The 21741-nt window shown below is 44.7% G+C and overlaps 1 protein-coding gene across 1 annotated transcript in view; it reads right to left on the bottom strand.

Annotated features, from left to right (window-relative positions):
- Window positions 1-5123: 5123 nt before the first annotated feature.
- COL15A1 (collagen type XV alpha 1 chain) overlaps window positions 5124-21741 on the bottom strand; it is a 135534-nt gene continuing 118916 nt past the window's right edge. Inside the window, exons 32-42 of the mRNA XM_032164666.2 lie at window positions 21506-21586; window positions 21014-21063; window positions 20793-20903; window positions 19761-19905; window positions 16211-16275; window positions 14096-14224; window positions 13893-13952; window positions 13088-13147; window positions 9112-9297; window positions 7229-7344; window positions 5124-6226 (exon numbers count right to left, since the gene is read on the bottom strand). Coding sequence (XP_032020557.1) covers window positions 6013-6226; window positions 7229-7344; window positions 9112-9297; window positions 13088-13147; window positions 13893-13952; window positions 14096-14224; window positions 16211-16275; window positions 19761-19905; window positions 20793-20903; window positions 21014-21063; window positions 21506-21586 — 1217 coding nt within the window. The 3' untranslated portion in view covers window positions 5124-6012. The remainder of the gene's footprint in view (window positions 6227-7228; window positions 7345-9111; window positions 9298-13087; window positions 13148-13892; window positions 13953-14095; window positions 14225-16210; window positions 16276-19760; window positions 19906-20792; window positions 20904-21013; window positions 21064-21505; window positions 21587-21741) is intronic.

Genomic DNA, 21741 nt, shown 5'->3' with positions numbered 1-21741 from the left:
AAAAAAAAAAAAAAAATCGAAGTAGTCATCATAAAAATATCCCAACTCTGCAGAGCTTCCTAGCACTTATTTTATGGCTTATTGTTGTTGTTATCTTTATTACTAAGGAGACACTTAGTCAATATTGTTGAATAAATAAAAGATTCCTAGGCCACTGGCTGGATGGTGGAGCCACGCACTGAGAGAAGGACCAGAGGAAAAGGCACAAGTTTGGAAGGAGAGGAGAGGGAGGCAATTTCCTCCCACAAACATATCAGAAAACAGGGTGCTCTGGGTCCTTCTTGGAACTCAGGGTCCCCGGCAGGCTCGTGCAGGAGGATGATGAGACAACTTAACAGTCGCTGTGGCACGTGTGCCTGTCTATCAGAAGGAATTCAGCCCTCTTGTCAGCAGCCCCTCGTGAGCCAGATGACAACATTTTAGTTGTTGGATTACGAAGGGCAGGAGCAGAGGGGCAGGATAGTCAAGACATTCGGGGTCATGGGACAATGGATATTTACTAACAGCAGGCAGAGCTGTACCGCTAGGTAGACATTGAATCCCAGCCCTGTGCCTGAAGACAGGCAGAGAAGCCAGGCAGATTGGAAGACACCAGCTAGGATGACTGAAGGAGAGACCCCCCACCCCCACTCCCCCACAGCTCCTATTGAGAGACAACTGGAACAGGCCAAAGATAGCAAACACTGATTGGACACTTACACGGGGCCAGAATGCTGTTCCCAGTGCTTCCTGTAAATTAACTGAAAGGAGAATAGTTTCTATGAATATCCCCCTTTTACAGATGAAGAAACTGAGCTGCAGGGAAGGATTGAGTGTGGAGGATTATTTTCAGTAACTTGGAGGTTTTCAGTAGCTTGGCTATGATTACACGGTTAGTAGGTGGCAGGACCAAAATTCAGACACAGACAAAGGCATCTCTCTACTTACCTGCCCTATAAATTGGAGTACAAGGTGGAAAGCAAAAGGAGAAAATCAGCTAGTGGCTATCGAAGAGGTCTGAGGAGGCTCAGTGGTGTTTTGATGGACCAGGAGCTCAAGGGGTAACCAGAAAAGTACTTCTCCAGCTGTTAGGATAGACAAGCACTGCATGCATGTCCTTGTCCCCCACTGGTAGGGTTTCTGAGGAGTTGGGGAGCAGGCGGCAGGAAATATACAGGAGATTTGAAACAGTCTGTGGCATTAGAATGGACTTAGTAGATCTGAAAAGTGGGGGCATCATTTATCTTTGTACTCCCAAGTCCAAACATGATCCTGGGTACAAATTATTATTCAAGAAATATTTCTGAATGAGTGCACGAATAAACAAAAACCCTGCTTGATCTTTCTCAAACATGGATCCAATACCATTCTTATCTCATTTAAATATTCCCAAGGTGCCCTACCCGTTGTGAAGCAGCATCATTGTCTCGGGTAAATACCCGGAGTTTGTCATCTTCCACCAAGAAAATTAAGGACAGGGACACATGTGGGTGGGTCAAAGAACGGAAGGTTTAATAGGCAACAGAAAGGCGAGAGGAGAGCAGCCTTCTCTCTCATGAGGGAAAGGTGACTGAAAGGGAAAAACTGCAGCAGATTTTATACGCAGGCAGGCTTGAGGAGGCGGTGTCTGACTTAAGTAGGGCCCATACACTGGTTTGACCAGGTGTGATGTTTACATAGTACATGGGGAAGGCTGGTCACCCCACCCTAATCTTATTCTGCAAATGGGCCTTCCACTTGGCCAGCGCCATCTTGTTTGCTCCTTACTGTACACATGGCTGGCAAAGAGAAGGGAATATGGAGCCATCATTTTGATCATGCCTAGTCCCAGGTAGCCTTTTCCTATTGGCACAACTGCCAGCATTCACCCGTGCAAGCTTCCAGCTTGCTTGTCTATGTCTGCAGCTCAATTTTACAGGCTGCTCTTTGTTAGAAAAGAACATGATCGGCTGGGTGCAGTGGCTCAAACCTGTAATCCCAACATTTTGGGAGGCCAAGGCGGGCAGATCATGATGTCAGGAGATCGAGACCATCCTGGCCAACATGATGAAACCCTGTCTCTACTAAAAATACAAAAATTACCTGGGCATGGTGTCATGCTCCTGTAGTCCCAGCTACTCAGGAGGCTGAGGCAGGAGAATCGCTTGAACCTGGGAGGTGGAGGTTGCAGTGAGATGAGACTGTGCCACTGCACTCCAGCCTAGTGACAGAGTGAGACTCCACCTCAAAAAAAAAAAAAAAAAAAAAAAAAAAAAAAAAAAAAAGAACTTGATTTTGGGGCTGCTTTTCATCAAAAGGAAAACCTTACTGAGGATTGCTGTACCCTCACTATCTGCCTAAGTACTTTCTTCTTAACTACTACATCAGTTGCAGGATAAAGTCTAAATGCCTCATCCTGGATTTCAAGGCCAACACGATCTCACCTCTGTCTATTAGTTCACTGCGACGTCCCCCACACTTGATCTTCCCTGCTGCTGTGTGTGGTAGAATCTATTTTGTTGGCCCTCATAACCTTCTATCCCTCATTTTCAGGTCATTGCAAACCCCCATGCATTCTGGATGGTGGAATTATTACTTCTGCCCAACTCATTTCTGGGGTGGGGGCTGCCAAACACAGTCATGGGCATGTAACACAATTGGAACCAATCAGAGTCCTTTCCAGGAATTCATATCATCCCAGTGGGAGAGGAAGTCTTCTCTTTCCTCTGGAGCCACTCTCTGGGGTGGTGGAATAATATAAGCCTAGAGCTGTTTGCAGACATCTCTGCCACATGAATCTTGTCCTCACTTGGAGGGAAGGAGCCATATTCACAGAAAAAGAGAAGCAAGACAGACGGACACAGACTCACACACACACACACACACACACACACACATACACACATGGAGAGAGAGAACAGAGTGAGTGACCACATTGTCATGCCACGTTGCTTGAGTCTCTGCATCCCCCGTCCTACCTGGTTTCATGAGCCAATACATTTCTTTAAAAAACACACACAAAAAAACTTGTGAATTTGAGTTGTGTTCCCTTTATGGACTAATAGAAAGTGTCTTGACTGCTATTCAGCTGTACTGGATTGCTGATGGTTCCCAGAATCCCACGCTGTCTCTGACTTACACCCTTTATGGGTTCAAGAGACACCATGCTAGCCACATGAAGTCCAGGGGGATATAGGAAATGCAAGGATGGCTCCTGCAGCCCATTCTCCTTGTTCCCTGGGTTTTTCTTCAGACTACTCTATGTGGCCACGTCCAGGTTGCCAGGGGGATTCTCCTGGACCACCTCTTTCGTGCTCTCCCCCGGTACCTGCTCAGACCCTCTGCTCCTTTGCACCCTCCAGAGTCTGCCACCTTATGGAGCCTGGGCCCTGACATGGGCTGGCAGCTGTTTCTATCCCTCTGGTTCTGTTGCTGGGTAGGGGCTTTGGCTGCTGCAGGCTTCAGACCCTGCGGGTGTGCAGTATGGACTCACAGCAAGTCTCTAAAAGACCTCTAGCACAATAAAGATGAATTACTCGTGACAATTCTTCCCTCCCTTATCACGCCTGAGACTGTTAATTGGCTCAGCATTCAGGCACATTTGAGACATTCAGGCGTGGGATAGAGTGAAGGCTTAGAGGCCCTTCCGCCATTGTGTTTCAACTGTGTAACAAGACTCGGATGCTACACATGTCAGGTGTTCAGAGGAGGAAGTATGAGGAAAGGCAGGCAGGTTTGGGAGCTGGGGGATATCACAGATGTGCTGGCCATTGGCAGAAGGGCCAGGCTAGGCCTGGAGTGTTTAAGGCTTTCCCGAGATGGGGTGGGGCTCCGATGACACAGCCTGCAGAGGAGCCTCTGTGGCTTGCCTGAGTGACCTTGAGGATACCGGGTTGACGGTTTTCAACGTGTGACGGGAAAGCTTGGGCAAGGGCTGGTGTTTAGTGAATGTCAGGCCCAGGATTTTGATACTCATTCTCCTAGTCTGAATGGGGCTGGGGCTCTTTCTGGGTCAGCCAGTTATACCTCCTCTGGTACATGGAGAGGCCTGAATGGCAATGCCATAAGCCTCAATACTCTTTCCAGGGTTAGCAAATGAGGTATCCCTGACTTTGGGCTCCTCCCCAAAACCCCAACCCACATTGCCTCTTCTGTAACCCTGGGCCAGGTGGGCTGTGACAGAAATGGACGGTGTCTGCGCTTTGTGGCCTCGGGAGCCTCCTGCCCGCCTTCTCCTTGCAATTCCTGTCCATGCCAAGCACCCCCAGCCCTCATCACTCAACGGATGGGCTGGTCCTCAACAAGCCACCTCTGGGGTTTTCCAGCCTCAAACTGTCTTCATTCTGTGACTCATTAGGAAGATTCTCACTGCTCATATATTTATGAAGCCCCTACATGGAGATTCTGGGCTGCCTTTTTTTCTTTGTTTTTCCTCTTTGATTTCCTTCCTACTTCAAGGACTCTGAGGGCGGATTCACTTTGCTGAGCCTCTGGGCCAGCCCAGCTGAATGGGAGGAAATATCCCAGCATACTTCTTGCCTGGTGATTATGTTTCTCCTAGAGGGTCAGACCAAGAGCCAGAGAATCACATGCTTGCAGCTGGGAGGGAGCAGAGAGGCAGGCTTGCATAGGTGTTCCTTGGGAAGATCATGGGCCCCGACGTGAGACAGACCCTGAGTCTGAAACCAGCCCTGCCATTCACCAGTGTATGACCTGGAACAAGTAACTCCCTGAGCTTTGACTTTTTTTTTTTTTTTTTGCATTGTAAAGTAGAGATTAAAAAACTACTTTGCAGGGTTATTATGAAAATGAAATGGGATATATCAGAAGTCTGATATTTAATGACTGGTAGCCAATACTATGCTTGTCTTATCCCAATCTCCTTGAGAGACAGAGGCCGACTTGCCCAAAGTCATGCCCTGAGACGGTGGCAGAATCACAGCTCATCCTGTTTCCCACTCTGAGGCTCTACACAACCTACACTGGCCCCATTAGGTGGGAGACAACAGCCAGGGCAGATGAGCATGATGGGAAAACCTTTCAGTTCTCTGATCATCACCTGGGGGCAGCACAAGTGGCAGGATTAGCAAACCCACCCCAGGTCTGCTTCCACATCAGTGATGGAGAATAAAGGAACTAGCAGGAAAAAGTCAAACGAAGAAAGCACCCGGAAAAGATGTTTTTATGTTCACTTACATGGAAAAAAAAATCCAATCATACAGCATGTAGATATATGTTTCTCAGAAAATTCATCTCTATGAACCTGTTTGTTTCAGTCGCAGTTATAATTCAAGAATTGCCAAATGGAAGTCGTAAAATTGTGGGGTGGGGGTTGGGGAGGAGAGCCACCAAGGGGAAGGTAGTAATTATGTGCTATTTCTTTTCTAGTTTCAGATAATTTGGAGTTTCAACTTTTCCAGCAAGTCAGAGTTACATAAACAGACACCATACTAAAATATGTTTGTGTAAAAATATAAAATTCCTAAAGCATGATAGCAATAATATTTTAGGGAGAAAAACATTAAAGTCTGATAGCATCAGAAAATACAAATAGGATCATTTGAGCAGTCCTGTTTCTGTGTACGAACAGCAGTTGCAAATGATGGATGTACGTGAAAGAAAAAAGCATTTGATCTGTATATAACTTAGAAAGGGTAACGTTTCTAAACACTGACTTTGTAAGAAAACATGAAGGACATCTTACACTCAACAACAATGGTTTAAAAGGAGGATATAACTGTCTGAAGGATGCAGTGGCAGAATGCCATGGCCTTTGTTTTCAACTTGCTCTTAACCTATATTGGGATGCGTTCACACTGCTGGGGTTTCCCACAGAATCTAGCACCAATATATGGATCAGATTTTGTCTTTGATCTGAGTCCTCTGTGTCTTCAGTTTTGAGTGTATTGAGGTATGTTTTCTTTGGTTGCTGTTGTAACGAATGTGTAGTAAAAAAAAAATGTAATATTTACAACAATTCAACATTTTAGATTTCAGTGTCAACTCTTCACATGAGAAAAAATTGAAAACTCTTTAAGAATCATCAGAAGGCCATTACTTCCTAGCGTCTGTCATGAAACTGTTTTCTATACACAGGACAATTAGCCGATTAGCACAGCTGTATGCTTTCTGGTCCAGAATCTTCCCCGTGCTCAGCGGGGAGGCAAGTCCCGTGACCGCTGTGTCCGCGGTTCGCCATGCTTCACAGTAGTTATCCACAAGGCGGACGCCGTGGGGGCTGGAGCCGTGCCAAATGACCTTCTGGGGCCTAAAAAGTAATTTTGTCATGTTATTTTTCAAAATGACACTTCTTTGTGGTATTTTTTGGTAAGCAAATTGGCATAAGTCTACTGAATCAAGTTAAACTCCTTAACCCTGATGCCAGATCACCTTTCTATCCTCATTGCCCTTGCTAGCTTTCTTAACACACTAGATTGCAGCCATACCCAGCTTGCAGTTGTTTTCAAATCACACCCTCTTCTTTTGTGAATCTAAACCTTTGCTCACGGGGTCCCTTAGTCTGGAGGGCTTCTCTTTCATTTTCAGACCAGTGACTCCTTCTCATCTTTCAAAGGCCAATAAATAACTTCCTCTTGCAGGAAGCCATCTCTGATTCTCACCCCTAAGTAAAAATGAAAACAAACATTTCCTGTATATCCTATGGTACCTGTTGCTCCACTTACAATTACAATATTCTGTCTAGAGTCACAGTTAGTGTGTGTCTACTTCCTCTGTAGACTGTGAGCCCTGTAAAAGTAGGAGCCTTCTAGGTTTATTACTGTGCCTTCCAGGCCTGGCCTCAGGCCTGGTGTAGAGGAGGCACTGAGGAGAGGTTTGCTGAGTTGTTCTATTCTGAAAAACACACATAATTTTCAAGATTTAGAGTGCAAATCACAGTGTAGAGTTACAGGATCCCCAGGAGTTGCATTGCTTACCACTTATTATGTGCCCACTGCGTGCTATATGTTTTCACATATATTCATTTTATTCTCACAGTTCTATGACACAGATATGGTTATGTTGCCAATTTGACAGGTAAGGCAGCTGAGGCTCAGAGAATGGAAATGTCTTGCCCAGGATTCCATATTGAGTTACTGGACCTGGGTGTTCTGACTCCAAGGACAAGGCTTTCTCTGAGGCCCTCAGTTGCCTCACTGTGGCTTTATGTTGGCAATATCCTAGAGAAGCAGCTGATAAAGGCATCCCGTTGTTAGGATGCCTCCTAAAACTATCTATCACACCATATCTGAGAACTTCCACCCTCACTTACCAAGAAGGATCTGTCATTACGTCTCGACCATCAAAGGAGTATATTGGAATATGCATATTGAACTGACCTCTGTGGCCAGAAAAAATTGAGTCCCAATTATTAAAAAGTACTTGGCCCTATAGAGACAAAATACCACATTAGAATCATTATACCATCAGCCTACAAATGAATTAGATTTTTACTTTTTTTTTTTTTTTGAGACAGTTTCGCTTTTGTCTTCCAGCCAGGCTGGAGTGCAATGGTGGGATCTTGGCTCACTGCAACCTCTGCCTCCCAGGTTCAAGTGATTCTCCTGCCTCAGCCTCCCGACTAGCTGGGATTACAGGCATGCACCACCATACCCGGCTAATTTTGTATTTTTAGTACAGGCAGGGTTTCTTCATGCTGATCAGGCTGGTCTCGAGCTCCTGACCTCAGGTGATCCACCCACCTCGGCCTCCCAAAGTGCTGGGATTACAGGCTTGCACCACCACACCTGGCCGATTTTTACTCGCTCTTCAAGGCCAGATGCCACCTCACATTAGAGTCTCCAGCCCCAATCCTAGAGCCTGGACAGAGTAAAAACTCAAGAAATGTTTGTGGCTTGATTTTATAATCCATCCATGAATGCTTTTGTTTTACTTATTTCTTGAGGGAATTTCTCTTATTAGATGTGTGTACAAGCCTCCTTCCAATCAAAATTGTGTTTTATGTCTTTATTTTATTATTGTTATTTTGAAAATATTATGCATATGTACTAAGCTTCAAATTTGTGGCAGGCCTTGTGCCAGTCTACACTGTGGGTGAGATGGAGATGAACTTCTTAGTCCTTTTCCTGAAACAGCCTGGTCCCTTGTAGAGAGATCCAAGAATAAAAATAATTTCAGTGGGTGAAGGTGCTGGAACAGAATTCTGGGAGAGGAGGTGGAAAGTGCTGGGTATGGGGTTAGGATGGAACTTGCTAGCCTCAAGGTTTCAAATTGGAGTACTGGGGTTGCAGAGACTAAAGGGTCTTGAAGTACCTTTAAGAAACAGTCATCAGTAGGCCGGGCGCGGTGGCTCACGCCTGTAATTCCAGCACTTTGGGAGGCCGAGGCGGGTGGATCACGAGGTCAGGAGATCAAGACCACAGTGAAACCCCATCTCTACTAAAAATACAAAAAATTAGCTGGGCGTGGTGGCGGGCACCTATAGTCCCAGTTACTCGGGAGGCTGAGGCAGGAGAATGGTGTGAACCTGGGGGGTGGAGCTTCAGTGAGCCGAGATCACGCCACTGCACTCCAGCCTGGGCGACAGAGCGAGACTCCGTCTCAAAAAAAAAAAGAAACAGTCATCAGGACCCAGAGCTTCTCCAGGGTATATGTGAGTGGCAACGAGCTTTCTCTGCATAGCCTTGAAGGAGTCTGCTATTTCTGTGGAATAATCCAGGGATCCTACAAGGCCCTGTCTTACCCACAAATGGGGCAGAGAAATATCTGCTTAAATGTGCACAGAACACCAAACCAGGGTTCAGGACAAAGTGCTCTAGTTTGCAGTGATTTTAAGCAAACTGGTTTCTTCTTCTGAGCCTCAGTTTTCTCATCTGACAAACTAAAAAATGAATAACTCTCATGTTTATTAGAAGTACCTCTTAAGATAATGAGGTACTTTGTAAACAAACAAGAAAACCCTGTATCAGTGAAAGAAGTTATCATTATCTCTCCTGTATGCTCCACGGGTCAAACAAGCATAAAGAAAATTGAGGTTCAGGGAAGGCAAAGAACCCACCCAAAATGACATAGCCAGTAAGGGAGACAGCAGGCGTAAGTCAACGCTCTTCTGTTGATGTTAGAAATGAAAACTGCCTCCAGGCTCTGTAGCGACCAATGCATGCAGAAGGCAATGGGAACCATATTTATTTTTACCTTGAGATTCACTATGGGAAGGCTGTATCTCTCTGCTTTCCTCACAATGGTGGACAGATCTTGCAAATGGGAAGATAAGAATGCTCGGTAGGTGGACAACAGTCCTGCAGCTCTGGCCTGCTTGAAGCACTGAAAATCAGCTCGAATGTCCCCAGAAAATGGCATGTTCAGGGCAGCCAAATGCAGCTGAAAAATGTGAGACAAAAGAGAGCAGTCAGAATCAAAGGCAAACTCCAGCCCCCAGAACCATCTCACTCACATTCCTGCAAAGATTCCAGACTTCTTAGGCTGGAAGGCACGTTGGAAGTCATTTTATTCAGTCCCTCTCTGACATTGGAATTACAGTCTCTGCCCGACCATCGCTGGGGAAGGAGAGCTATGGTCTCCCCAGAAGCCTGTTTCAGCTCTCTGAACAGCTCTAAGTAGTAGAAATGTCTTCCTTAGGTGAAAAAAAAAAAAAAAAAACCAGAACAAAATATTTCTTGGACCAAATAAAGAACTTCAGGGATCTGAATCTCTGAATCCACCGGCAGGCCGTAAGTTTGAGACCTCTGGGTCTGTGCAGGGGTTTTAAGCTGGCTTTGGCCCTGGATCCCAGAGTTTCTCCCAGCTATCTGCCTGCAGCCCTTTCTTCCATCTCCTGGATAGGCCTGGGGCTGATCACATGAGGGGTCTGGGGGAAAGCCATCGAAAGAAGGGTATGGCCCCATGACTAAGACTGCTGAGATAGACCCTCCTGAAACTAGGGGTCTTATAGTAATTCTAGCTTCACATCCCTGCTATCTTGGTCAGCAGCCAAAATAAAAACCAATCCGTACTCTATTTCTCCCACACTTTCTCTCCCAAAACCCAGCCTCCTACTGCTGCCCTCTCTCTCAGCCTTTCTGCCACACCCTCTGGAATGCATTCCATAATCAAGGAACACTCATCTCCCTGCCTCCCATCAATCTCATCTCGGGGGTAACTTTTATCTCATCAACTTAGAGCTGAGAGGCTGGTGCAGGACCTGGGTCCAAGTTACCAAAAACAAAAATATTTTTAAATATCTTAAGTCAAAGGACATGAAATGAGGCTCAGGCGGTGGGGCAGGAGGCGGCCAGTGTTTCTCTCCTGGTTTCTACCCCACCTCTCAGACCTGAACAAAGTCTCTGTGTGTCCCAGTGACCAGGATTGCCACGGTGGTCTTCTGCTTCTCCAGCTTCCAGCCAGTTGGCCACAACTGGCCATGAGCTACAGTGAGTGTCCAGACTGCCCCAAGCAGCCCTTGCACATCTCTGGATATTTTTCTCCATTCACCACCCCTTTCCTTCCTGCAAAGGACAGACCCCAAGGCTGCCACCTGCTCCAGTCTCTCTCTTTTTATTCATCCTGGTTCTGTCTTGACCACCATACTAGATGGAGGTCCAGGTCAAGCAGCATCATGCCCCATCCCCATCTCCTTCCTGCCCCGCACTGAGCCAAGGCTTCCCCAGCAGGCCTCCCAGTGGCTAGCATTTTATGCTCTACATTCCCAGCCATTAGGATAAGAGGGACCTTTAGCATGCTGCCCACCCACCACAATCACAGGCAGGCCACCAGACTTCCACCTCCACATATACACCCTGACTCTTTGATGTCCTTGCCATCTGACTATACTGCCCCCACCCCATCTTCTTCCTCATGCATCTGGAGACTCTGGTGCCTGAGGGAAGAAGCCCGATGGTCTCATCGTCTTCCAACCAGTGTGCTTTGGGGCTACATCAGAGTGCATCACAAGAGGCCTTGATGGAATGAGGCTTCCCCAATGCCAGGGGCCACCTAAGAAAGGCACAGGCAGGGGGCAACTGCAGGGCTTCCTTGCCACACCTCTAATCCCACCAAGCCCTACTCTCCTTTAGAGAGGCAGAGCAATGTCTGAAATTATGGTTGTTTCTGAATGACGAGATTGGGGGTTTTTGTGTTCTCATGTTTGTATTTCTTTAATTGCTGGAACATTTTTATAAAATGACATTTTTATATTGTACTTTTAGGAAGACAGTAATGTTACAACACTCAAAATGTTAAAATTGCTATTTTGTGGATGGTTGTAGTTTTGATAAAATTGTAGGTGTGTTACTATTTTCTTCTCCATTCCTTTCATGCATTGTTGACATTTTCTGCAATGAATACGTATTAGTTCTGAATTTATAAAATATCATTTAAAAAATCCTTTAGCTACTGCCCTAACTTTGGGGCTTTTTGAAGGGTTACTGACACTCACATCTCTCTTCCTTCACTTCCCACTGACTCTTCAACCAACTAGAATATTTTTGGCTACTAAATGCTTTGCTCTAGTTTCTAAATTTGAAGGACACCTTTTGGTTCTTCTTATGAATTTCCTGGCAGCCTTTGACACTGTTGGCTACTACCTTGCTTGGCTTGCTTTCCTCTTCTCTGGCTATGGCTTCTCAGTTTCCTTCTCATATTTCTCCCATCAGTTCCTTTTCAGTTTTGCTCCTCATAGTCTAATCCCTTCTGACTGTATAGATTCTCTTTTGGGAATCCAACCAGCCCTGTAGTAATTGCATGGCTCATCTCCAGCCAAGATCCCACTGTGGGGTTTCAGACCTTCAGAACCTATTCCCTCCTGATAGTCTCCACTCAGGTTTCCTCCAGGAACCTCAGACTCACCATGCTCCAAATTATTTCCTCCTTGGTCAATTGCAGCACAATAGAAAATGCTCACATCTGCTATTAGAAAGTGCCCCCACAATTCTTGCCACAAGGAGTGGCCTTAAACCTTCAACCTCATTCTCCTGGTAACTCTTGATTGGGCTGGGAGTGGGCAATTGACCCAACACAGACCATATAAACGATCTCTCCCAAGACTCTGAACTGAGTCAGTAGTACTGGGGTCAGCTGCTGTAAGATCACACAGAGTTGGGGCAAGAATCAGTGCCAGGGTGATCCAAAGCTGTGTGCAAGCTCATGTCACCTATGTATGCATTTTGGGGTAAGGTTGGGAGGAAGAAAGACACTTTCAGAAGGTGGTCTATAGAGATAGCAAAGCAGACTAATAGAGACAAGAGTCCCAGGCCTGGCTGTTCTTCCTGTGATGGAGTTCCATGAGGTTTCTATGCTGATTTAAACGAGATCTTTACTTAAGCTAGCAAAGGAATAGAGAGAGTTTCTAATCCCAGCAACGAAACAATTCCTGGAAAGGAAACTATCACCACTCAATCATCCAAGCAGAAACCTGGGCATCATTCTTGATCTGTCTCATCCTTAATGTGCCATATTCAATCAATGACCCAATTAGTCACTTCTGCTTCCTTCATGTCTCTCCAATTGCCTACCAGTCTATGGGCTCACTGCTGTGATTCTAGTTCAGATAACACAGGAGTCACCTAACTGGCCTTTGGACCCCTGCTCCCGTCCCTTCTGATTAATCTGCACACTGTAACCAAGGTAATTTCTGAAACACCAGTCTTGTCATACCTGTTTCCTGCTTTAAACCCTTCTGTGGCTCCCCATTGTCCACAGAAAATGGTCAAAATTTTTGGCTTGGCTTGCAGACCCTTGAAACCTAGCGCTTGTTTTGCTGACTTCTGCAGACTAAACGTCTCCCTTTTCTGCCTTGAACGCTACTCTTTTGCCTGTAATTTAATACTAGCAATTACAGGAATGCACAGCCCTACCCCTTACCTCCCTCTATTCCATCTTCCCTTTGCCTCTTTCTTCCACCTGGCTCACCCCTGAACTCAGCTGTCCTTTGGGTCTTAGTTTGGCAGTAACCTCCTCTAGGTAGACGTCTCTGCCCTTCCTTATACCCCCAGCACCCTGTACTTGGCTCACCCAAACAACTTACCACACTGTACTGTAATTCTCTGTTTTTTGTTTGCCTCTATCACTAGTCTATAAGCATCATGATGGTAGGAACTGTGTACTAAGCATGAGACCTAGCACCTAGTAGACACACACTCAGTATGTGAAGATTAAATGTATAAATTGTACTTACAGCAGGCTTCTCGTAATTGGCACTTGAAATAGGGTTTGGTGGAGGCAGAAGCTGATGTGGCTGTTATGAAAAGGAGGAAAAGAAATAGTTCTGAATATGCATTCAATCTGTTCTTCAGAGTATATTGAGGTGCAAGTGCAATGTCTCTTGAGAAGATGCTTTAAATAGTTTGCCATTGTCTGTAACTGTGACTCTTAACTGTAAAGAGTTTCATGACCTGCTGAAGAAATCATCTTCAGAAAGGGAGAAAATATTCTCAAGACTTTTAAAAAGAGCACTGAATCAAGGAAGGGCATTCTTTTTGATAAACACATGTTTAATCGCCAACTCTTTCACTTAATAGAGAAAGCTACCTCTTCAGAGCCTCGGTTTCATAATCTGCAAAATGAGGATGATAGTACCCACCTCAAAGGATTGCTCTAGGGCTAAAAGATGGACAATGCCAGTTGCCCATGTTCTTATAAGGCAGACGGTGCCAAAAATTAAAGGAATCTTCTAGATTGCTTATACCAACCAATGATTCCACAGATAAACAAACTGAGGCCAAGAGAGGGGAAGCCCTCTGCCCAAGAGGATTTGGCTATTACATGGGAACAGCAGGTCTCCAGCCTCTGGATCTAGTTATTCCTCCGCTCTACTGCGGGAATCTTCTGTTAGCACCCATTAATTTCTAGGATTTCACCAGATACTAAACCGTGCACAGCTGACTGTCCAGAGTTTGGAGAGCTTGGTGCTAGATACCAAGGAGGACTCAGGAAATGCTGATAAATGAATGCATGAGCAGTCCAACAGGGTAACTACTCACATTGCTGGAAAGCGCAGGGGGTGGAGGGCTGTCGGCAGGAATGGGGATCAGTTCTCCCAGCTTTAAGAAAAACAGTACATTGAAATGAAAGATCAATTACAAATTTTCCCATTTCAAAACAGAAAAAAATGGCATTTATGGGAGTAGATTTGATTTTTAGAGGGTATTTGAAGGCAGTGTGTTAAAGGAAGTTTAGAAATTACCTGTAATTTTTTCCAGCCATCTCTAACACGAATGAAAAACTCAGTGCTGTCCCTCAGGTAGATGAATGTTCCTTCTATAACCAAATGCGCTTTCTGCAGCATGTCATCCATGTTGCTGAATGCTGTGACCTGTCGGATCATTTAAATTCCAAACACTGCCATTATCATTAGAGCAATGGCACCATCTGATAACCTGGCCTCTCTGTAAATTCAACTAGGAGCCATCCCCAGATACTCAATAAAAAGGCTTGTTAATGTGCCAGATAGAGGTATATACCTTCATTAATAACTAAAGGGCATTCTTCTTGATAAAACAAAAACATGTATAGTTTGAAACACAAATCTAATCTATAATAAATGAATTAAAACAAAAACGACAATATTCTGTGAGTATAAAGACATTTACAAATTGTCAATGGAGTTATCTTTGTTTTGGTTTGGGTATTAGCAAAAGCATTGGTAAGTTTTACCACTTCTATTTTTTTAAGCTACTTGGTGGCACTAACATGGTTAAATGGTGTTACTTCATGCTGGTCCTTGAAGAGCTTCAAATTTTTCATTTGGAATAAGAAAGGCAAGCAAGTGAGCAACTATACTTAAGGTCTCAAATCTTGTTTGTCTAGCTTCGTAGTTACATTAAATGCATGATAGAAAATGGAGGACTGTAATTTCTCTGCCTAGAAAAATGCCAAAGATTAGACAGCCATTTGGCATATCTAGAAGCACATACAGAAGCTACAAAAATCTATTGAATAGCATCAAATCTCAAAGAAATATCAGCCAAGAGAGTTTTTATTTTTCATTGTAACTGAGAAAGATTATAAAATATTAATTTTCACCTAGCCTTGAAGATAATGGCTTTGTGCATCAAAATGACTTAGATATCCCCCAAGGGAACCAAATATCAGAATTCCATCATATGTAGGACAGTTCTTTCTTTTGGCAGCCAAATTTTGCAACTAACATCCAGCAAAGATCAAAGAGCATTTTTGGACTCCTGACATCCTTGTGAAGTATTTGTCCATTTTTCTGTGCATTACAGTAATCTTGGAGTGCTATGTCTCGTTCCAATTAACTGCATGTTAACGAATGTGCCAGAGATGTTCTTTGGCAGAATGGAGAAGACTGAATTATCCAGGTAAATCTGACCAGCACAAGGACCTGTTGTAACATTGTTTATGCTCTTGGGCTTTTGTTGTTTTGTTTTTTCTTTTTTTTCTAGAGATGGGGTATTGCTTTTTCACCCAGGCTGGAGTGCAGTGGCACAGTCATGGTTCACTGGAGCCTTGACTTCCCAGGCTCAGGTGATCCTCCCACCTTAGCTTCTCAAGTAGCTGGGACTACAGATATGCACCACCATACCCAGCTAATTTTTACATTTTTCTGTAGAGGCAGGATCTCGCTATGTTGCCCAGGCTAGTCTTGAACTCTCAGACTCAAGCGATCCTCCTGCCTCAGCCTCTCAAAGTGCTGGGATTACAGGAGTGAGCCACCGCACCCGAGCAGGTTTATGCTTTTTGAAATACTATGATTGGTGGCCAGACGTGGTGGCTCGTTTCTGTACTCTCAGCACTTTGGGAGGCCAAGGTGGGAGAATCACCTTGGTGGCCCGTGAGTTCAAGGCCAGCCTGGGCAATGTAACAAAAACCCTGTCTCTATAAAAAAAAAAAAAATTAGCCAGGTGTGGTAGTGTGCATCTGTAGTCCCAGCTACTCTGGAGGCTGAGATGAGAGGATTACCTGAGCTCAGGGAGGTTGAGGCTGCAGTGAGCCGTGATCTCACCACTGTACTCCAGTTCGGGTGACAGAGGGTGACATCCCTCATCCCGCAAAAAAAAAAAAAAAAAGTAATATGATTGGTTCTTGTTATAACTTAGTCAATTAAGGATTCAAATGGTGGAACTTACATATAGATGATTTTGTTTTTCATGTCTTTTTACTTAATAAGTCACCCAAATAGATAACAAATCCCTTCTACTATTTATGGAATTGCACCAAGCCTACTGTCATGAAGGCCTGATGCCCAAGGGATGTCAGACACAGGAGATTGTAGCCAGAGTTTTAAGTAAATCCATCCCAGATGGAATGATGACTACATACTGATAATAATACTGACCAGGTTTCTGGATCCGGGAAGCCCTGGCTGTCCTGGAGGGCCAGGGGGACCTGGAAGGGCCACAGCTAAGACAAAACAGAAAAGAGAAGTTATACAAAAACCACACTCTGAAAAATGTCTGAGGTATCAGCTAACTCCTGGAGAGAAGTGTGTTCAACCCCATTCACAGTGCCACAAAGCATCCCAACTTCCACCTGTATCTTGGGTGCTCTGCCCCCCAGCATGTGACTTAGGCCACATTGACTGGTTCAGGGAAGAGCTGGGATCCTTGATTGTTACCCTGGATGAAGCCATGGCTAGTGCTTTTCCGTTTCATAAGTGAATCAATTCCTTTTGTGGTTGTTTTATAAAAGCCAGTTTAAGTCGAATATTTTGTCACTTGCATTCAAAAATGTCCTGACTCATACAACTTATTTCAGCCAAGAGACAAGCATGTGACACTGAACAGAGGAAGCAGGCTCAGAAAGAGGAAGAGAAGGCTCTAGGGAGTGGGAGGAGACCAGGGTGGTGCAGTGACAGTAGCCTTGGCCTCGGGGCCAGAGACATGGACTCAAGTCCTTAGTTTGTCCATTCCTAGCTGTGTGATCTTGAGGAAACAGCAAGCTCTCTGAAGCTGTTTCCTCATCTGCAAAATGTAAAACAGGCATTTCTTCTTCCCTGGGCTGTGGCGAGAACTGAGTGCTTTGAAAATTGTACATGTACAGCATTCATTCGGCCAGGGGCTCTTAGCTTTTGAAGAGTCACTGTGCCCTTAAAAATCAGATCAAGGTTATTGCCCTCTTTCCCAGAAAAATGCACACACACAATTCTACAAAAAAATATTACTGGGATGACAAATCCTGGAGGTATATCCTTGAACTTTCTAGGAGTCTATGATGCCTCAACTGAAAAGCCCTTACTTTAGGCAAACACAAAGTAGTATAATTACGACTATTCCTTTGGCTGTTCTTCTACCTCTCTCATCCTCTGCTCACCCTACCCCCGACAACTCCTCCAAATCTGCCAAGCTCTTGGCAGAATTAAGGGTGTTTTTACAAGTCCCAGTAAAATCATACAATTCTTCAGGTCGTTGCAAGCAAATGTTCAGTTCCAACATAGGATTTGAACATCCACACATAGGTGGCAAATGTCTAGTGGATAGAGGGCCAGTGGACTCAGATTTGGATCCCAGCCATGCCTGCTAATAGAATTTGTGACCTTGAGTAAGTCTCTTCACCTCTGTGAGCTTCAGTATCTTCATCCATGAGATGAATTTTATAATAATATCTGTTTTATCTTCCTCCCAGGGTTGCTGTGAAGACTACATGGGATCATGGCCATGAAAGTGTTTTGTAAACTGAATTGCTATACATTATGTGAGAAGCAATCCTTGCTCAATGCAGCAAGGCATCCCGGGAGCCCTAATGTAGTGTTGCTGTGGTCAACAGATTTTCTCCACCTTGCACTCACCCTGTAATATGCCTCCACCTCCTATAGTCCTACTCCTCCCTCATGGCTGTGTGGGCACCTATGGTTCCATCCACTCAGCACCTTCTTCCTTTGTAGGACCAGTGTCCTCAGCTCCTTCTCTTGGGACCTTCCCTTCACCTCTACAACCATTTGGTTCCAGAAAGAGCTACCATGTTCTCATGTGATCCGACCTCCTGGTCATAGGGGATTGGTCCAAGATTGGGTACCCCACACAAGTCAGGCCCATCAGGACCCTTCTCTAGGACTTCTCCACCCCAGGACTTTTCAAACTAAAATAGTAAAAGAAGTTCAAGATTTCTAGCTGACAGTGGAAGCTGTAAGTTGTCAGTAACCATATTTCCCGCTGTGCAGAGGATGTGGTTTGTGGTGAGGAAGCGTGAAACTGCATGCAGAGAGAAGCGGAGACAAGAGATGGCCAGAGAATCCTTGCAGGGGTTGAGTCCCTGGCTCTGGCTGTTCCTGCGGTCCAGCTGCTTATCTACCTCTCCCACAAGTTGACTGTTCACTCCTTCCTTCACACCCAGTATATTTCCCCTTTGCTTGAGCTATTTTGAGTTACATTTCTATCACTTGCAGCCAAAAGATCCAAGGCTAAGTCAAAGCCCCAGCCCCAAAGTCACCTCCTGTGTAAAGCTTTCCTTATGCCAAGGACTCTGTAGGTCTCTTTCCAGGCATGCTTCCACCATACCTGGCTCCTGCCAAGCCAAACAACAAAAAAGTATGCCTTCATGCTATTAGTGCTGCTATTATTCTCTCCTACAATGGACATAGTAGAAATAACACAGGCTTTGGAGCTACACTGCTCTGGGTCTGAATCCTGTTGGTGTCATTTATTAGCTGTGTGACCTTGGAAAAGTTCCTAAATGTCTCTGGGCCTCACTTTCCTTACCTGTACAATGGGGATGTTAATGCTTTTTTTAAAGGTTGTTCTGAGGTTTCAATAAAATACCGTAGTAAAGTGATTAGCAAAATGCCTGGCATCTGATATATGCTCATTACATAGAGATTTTCTTTAATTTCACCAATTTTGCATTTGAGGAGGTGAGGCTCTAAGGGATGAATAGATTTTTATATACAGAGTTCCAGCCACTGCTGGTCATTAAGGCAGGTTCTCACACCCCTAAGGCATTGACAAAGCAGCCAGGAAGTTTCCACTCACATGTGAAAAGATGCTCAACATCATTAGTCATTAGGGAAATGCAAACCAAAACCACAGTGAGATATCACTTCATACCAAGTAGGATGGCTATAATCAAAAAGATATAATGAGGATACCATAACACAGGAGGAGAAATTGGAACCCCCTCATACACTGCCACTGCTGGTGGGAATGCGAAATGTTGTGACTCCTTCGGAAAACAGTCTGGCAGTTCCTCAAAAAGTTAAACATAGAGTTACTGTATGACCCAGCAATTTCTCCTATGTATATACTGAAGAGAACAGAAAACATGTTCACATAAAAACTTGTACGTGAAAGTTCATAACAGCATTATTCATAATAGCCAAAAAGTAGAAACAACCCAAATGCCCATGAACAGATGAATGAATAAACAAAATGTATATCCTACACAATGCAATATTATTTGGCCACAGTAAGGAATAAAATCCATGCTGCAACATGTGTGAACCTTGAAAACACTGTGTTAAGTGAAAGAAGCCAGACTCAAAGGGCTATATATTATATGATTCCATTTATATGAAATGTGCAGAATAGGCAAATCCAGAGACAGAAGTAGATTTGTGGTTGCCCAGATCTGGTGGAGAAGAGGGAAAGAGAGAAAAGAGAACAACTGCTAATTGGTACGAAATTTCTTTTTGGTGTGATGAAAATGGTCTAGAATTAGACAGTGGTGATGACTGCATAACTTCATGAATATATTAAAAACTACTGGATTAGACACTTTAGGTGGGTGAATTTTATGATGTGCAAATTATATCTCAATTTAAAAAAAAAGAAAGAAGGCGGTATCCAGGAAAGCCCTCTGTTAGGCAGTGCAGCTGTGACAAGCCACCCAGATGCTGTGACCTTGAACACAATGGTAGGGACAGCGTGAACAAGGGCACTGTTTACAGCACTAACCTGCTCCCAGGATAGCCGGAGGTCCTGGTGGCCCCGGGGGTCCCGGTGGCCCAGGATTACCAGGTCTTCCAAAGCCAGGTGGCCCAGGCAGACCAGGAGCACCTGGGGGTCCTTGGGGCCCAACGACTGTCTCCCCTTTCTGGCCCTGTTAAGGCAAGCACACCATAACAGAGAGAAAGCATCATTCATCACTAGAAGTCCCATCTAGTCCTTTTATGAGAATATTTAAAAGAAATCAATAAACACCAGCTATTATTACTACTGTCCTCAATCCTGGGCACAATTCTAGGTGGGGTAAGGCCTCCAAGATGGCAGCCCAGTCATTATGTTGAATGACTCTACAGAGAACCCCAGAGAGCCCTGGAGGCAGAAGGGACCTTGGAGATCATCTAGTCTAGCCTTTGCATTTCACAGATGGAGACACTGAAGCCCAGAGAAGTGAAAGGACTTGCCCAAGATCATGAAGCAAATTACAGGCAGAGCTAGAGGCAGAACTCTGATCCCTGGCTTTGCTGGTTCTACCCACATGGTGAGCTCTGGGACCAAAGGTCAATGATCTGGACATATTCTTGTTGGGGGCACAGCTTGACTTTCTCTCCTTTCACCTGGAAAAACCTTTCATCCTAGGAAAACCACACCTATCTAGGGGCTCCTTTGATAAAATTTCGAAGAACCAAATAGCTCCTCTAAAAATATCTCCCTTACCTTCCATTCTGCTTCTGTTATCTGATGTATTCACCATTAATCATTCTTTGTGTGGAGTGAATTTTCCACCAATTTCAAGAATAAGGCAGCGTGATTAATGGCCTGGAAGTTACCTACCTTCATGTGGCCTTAGCCAGCTACCTTCTCTCCAGGGACCTCAGCCAACCTCCCCATCAATCAACAAGGATGGGGAAAGAGCTGGCTGATCCCCAAGCTCTGCCTTCAGCTTATAGTACAATGACTAGCCCTAACTGCCTAGTCCCATTGGGGGCTTCCAGGAAAGCTGTAAGTCTTTGGGGAAGATGACTTGGAGGGGTCTCTACTCACAGCCAGGCCTGGATTTCCGGGCAGGCCTGGAGGCCCAGACATAAGGAAGCCATCATTAATGTCTCCTTTTTCTCCTTTTTCACCTTTGAACCCCTTGTCTCCATTCTCCCCCTGGAAGCAGAGAACATAGGAATATTTCAGTAAGAGTGGGATGAACTCAGTCTCTGACATAAACCAAAACATGAAAAACACAGGCCAAATATTAGTAGAGAAACACTCACCTTCAAGTTGTTCAGAAAGTGTCTCAGGTAAGCTAGATCAAGTGGAGGACCTGAAAAAGAAATGCTTTGTAAAATTCACGATTGTAATTTCAGAAATTTTAAAATAAAAGTCTCTAAGTTGGCAACCACAGTTACATCTTAGTGGATGTGACCCTGCACTGGGTTGGCTAACAGAGTCTGCTTGGAAGCAGAAACAGGTGCTACTGTGGGCCCATCAACCCAGACACTGTGGGATCCCAGGTAGGTCCCTGGCCTTCTTTGGACCTTGTTTTGCATATAAAAGATGAATGATTGGATTTTCTGGTCTCTCCTGACAATGTTCCCCATTGGACATGCCAGGCCCATGCTTGGTTTTCACTAGAAAGCAGTGGAGCCTGTGGTCAGGGTGGAATGTCATTAGTCTTACCCTCTGGCTAGGTCACATTTCTCAGTTGCATTTGTTCTCAGGAGCAAAAAAATCAAAGGCAAGATTGAGAACAAGAGCTGGAATACCTGGTGGTCCCTGGGCTCCCTGGTCGCCTTTTTCTCCCTTTGAGCCAGGAAGACCCCAGGATCCTTTCTCTCCTTTAACACCTGCCACCAAACACATACATGTTAAAAAAAAAAATGGAAAATCACCTTCATTCTATATAAAACCTTTCTGAGACAGGTTTTCAAACCAAGCTCATTTAGCAAAGTCCACTCAAACAAAGCCCTCCTGAGAAATCAGCAAGTGTAAAATCATAAAG

This window comes from Hylobates moloch, unplaced genomic scaffold, assembly GCF_009828535.3.
Source record: "Hylobates moloch isolate HMO894 unplaced genomic scaffold, HMol_V3 SCAFFOLD_10, whole genome shotgun sequence".
Lineage (NCBI taxonomy): Eukaryota > Metazoa > Chordata > Mammalia > Primates > Hylobatidae > Hylobates > Hylobates moloch.
The sequence above is the reverse complement of the archived record's forward strand: the minus strand, read 5'-3'. Positions and strand labels throughout refer to the sequence as shown.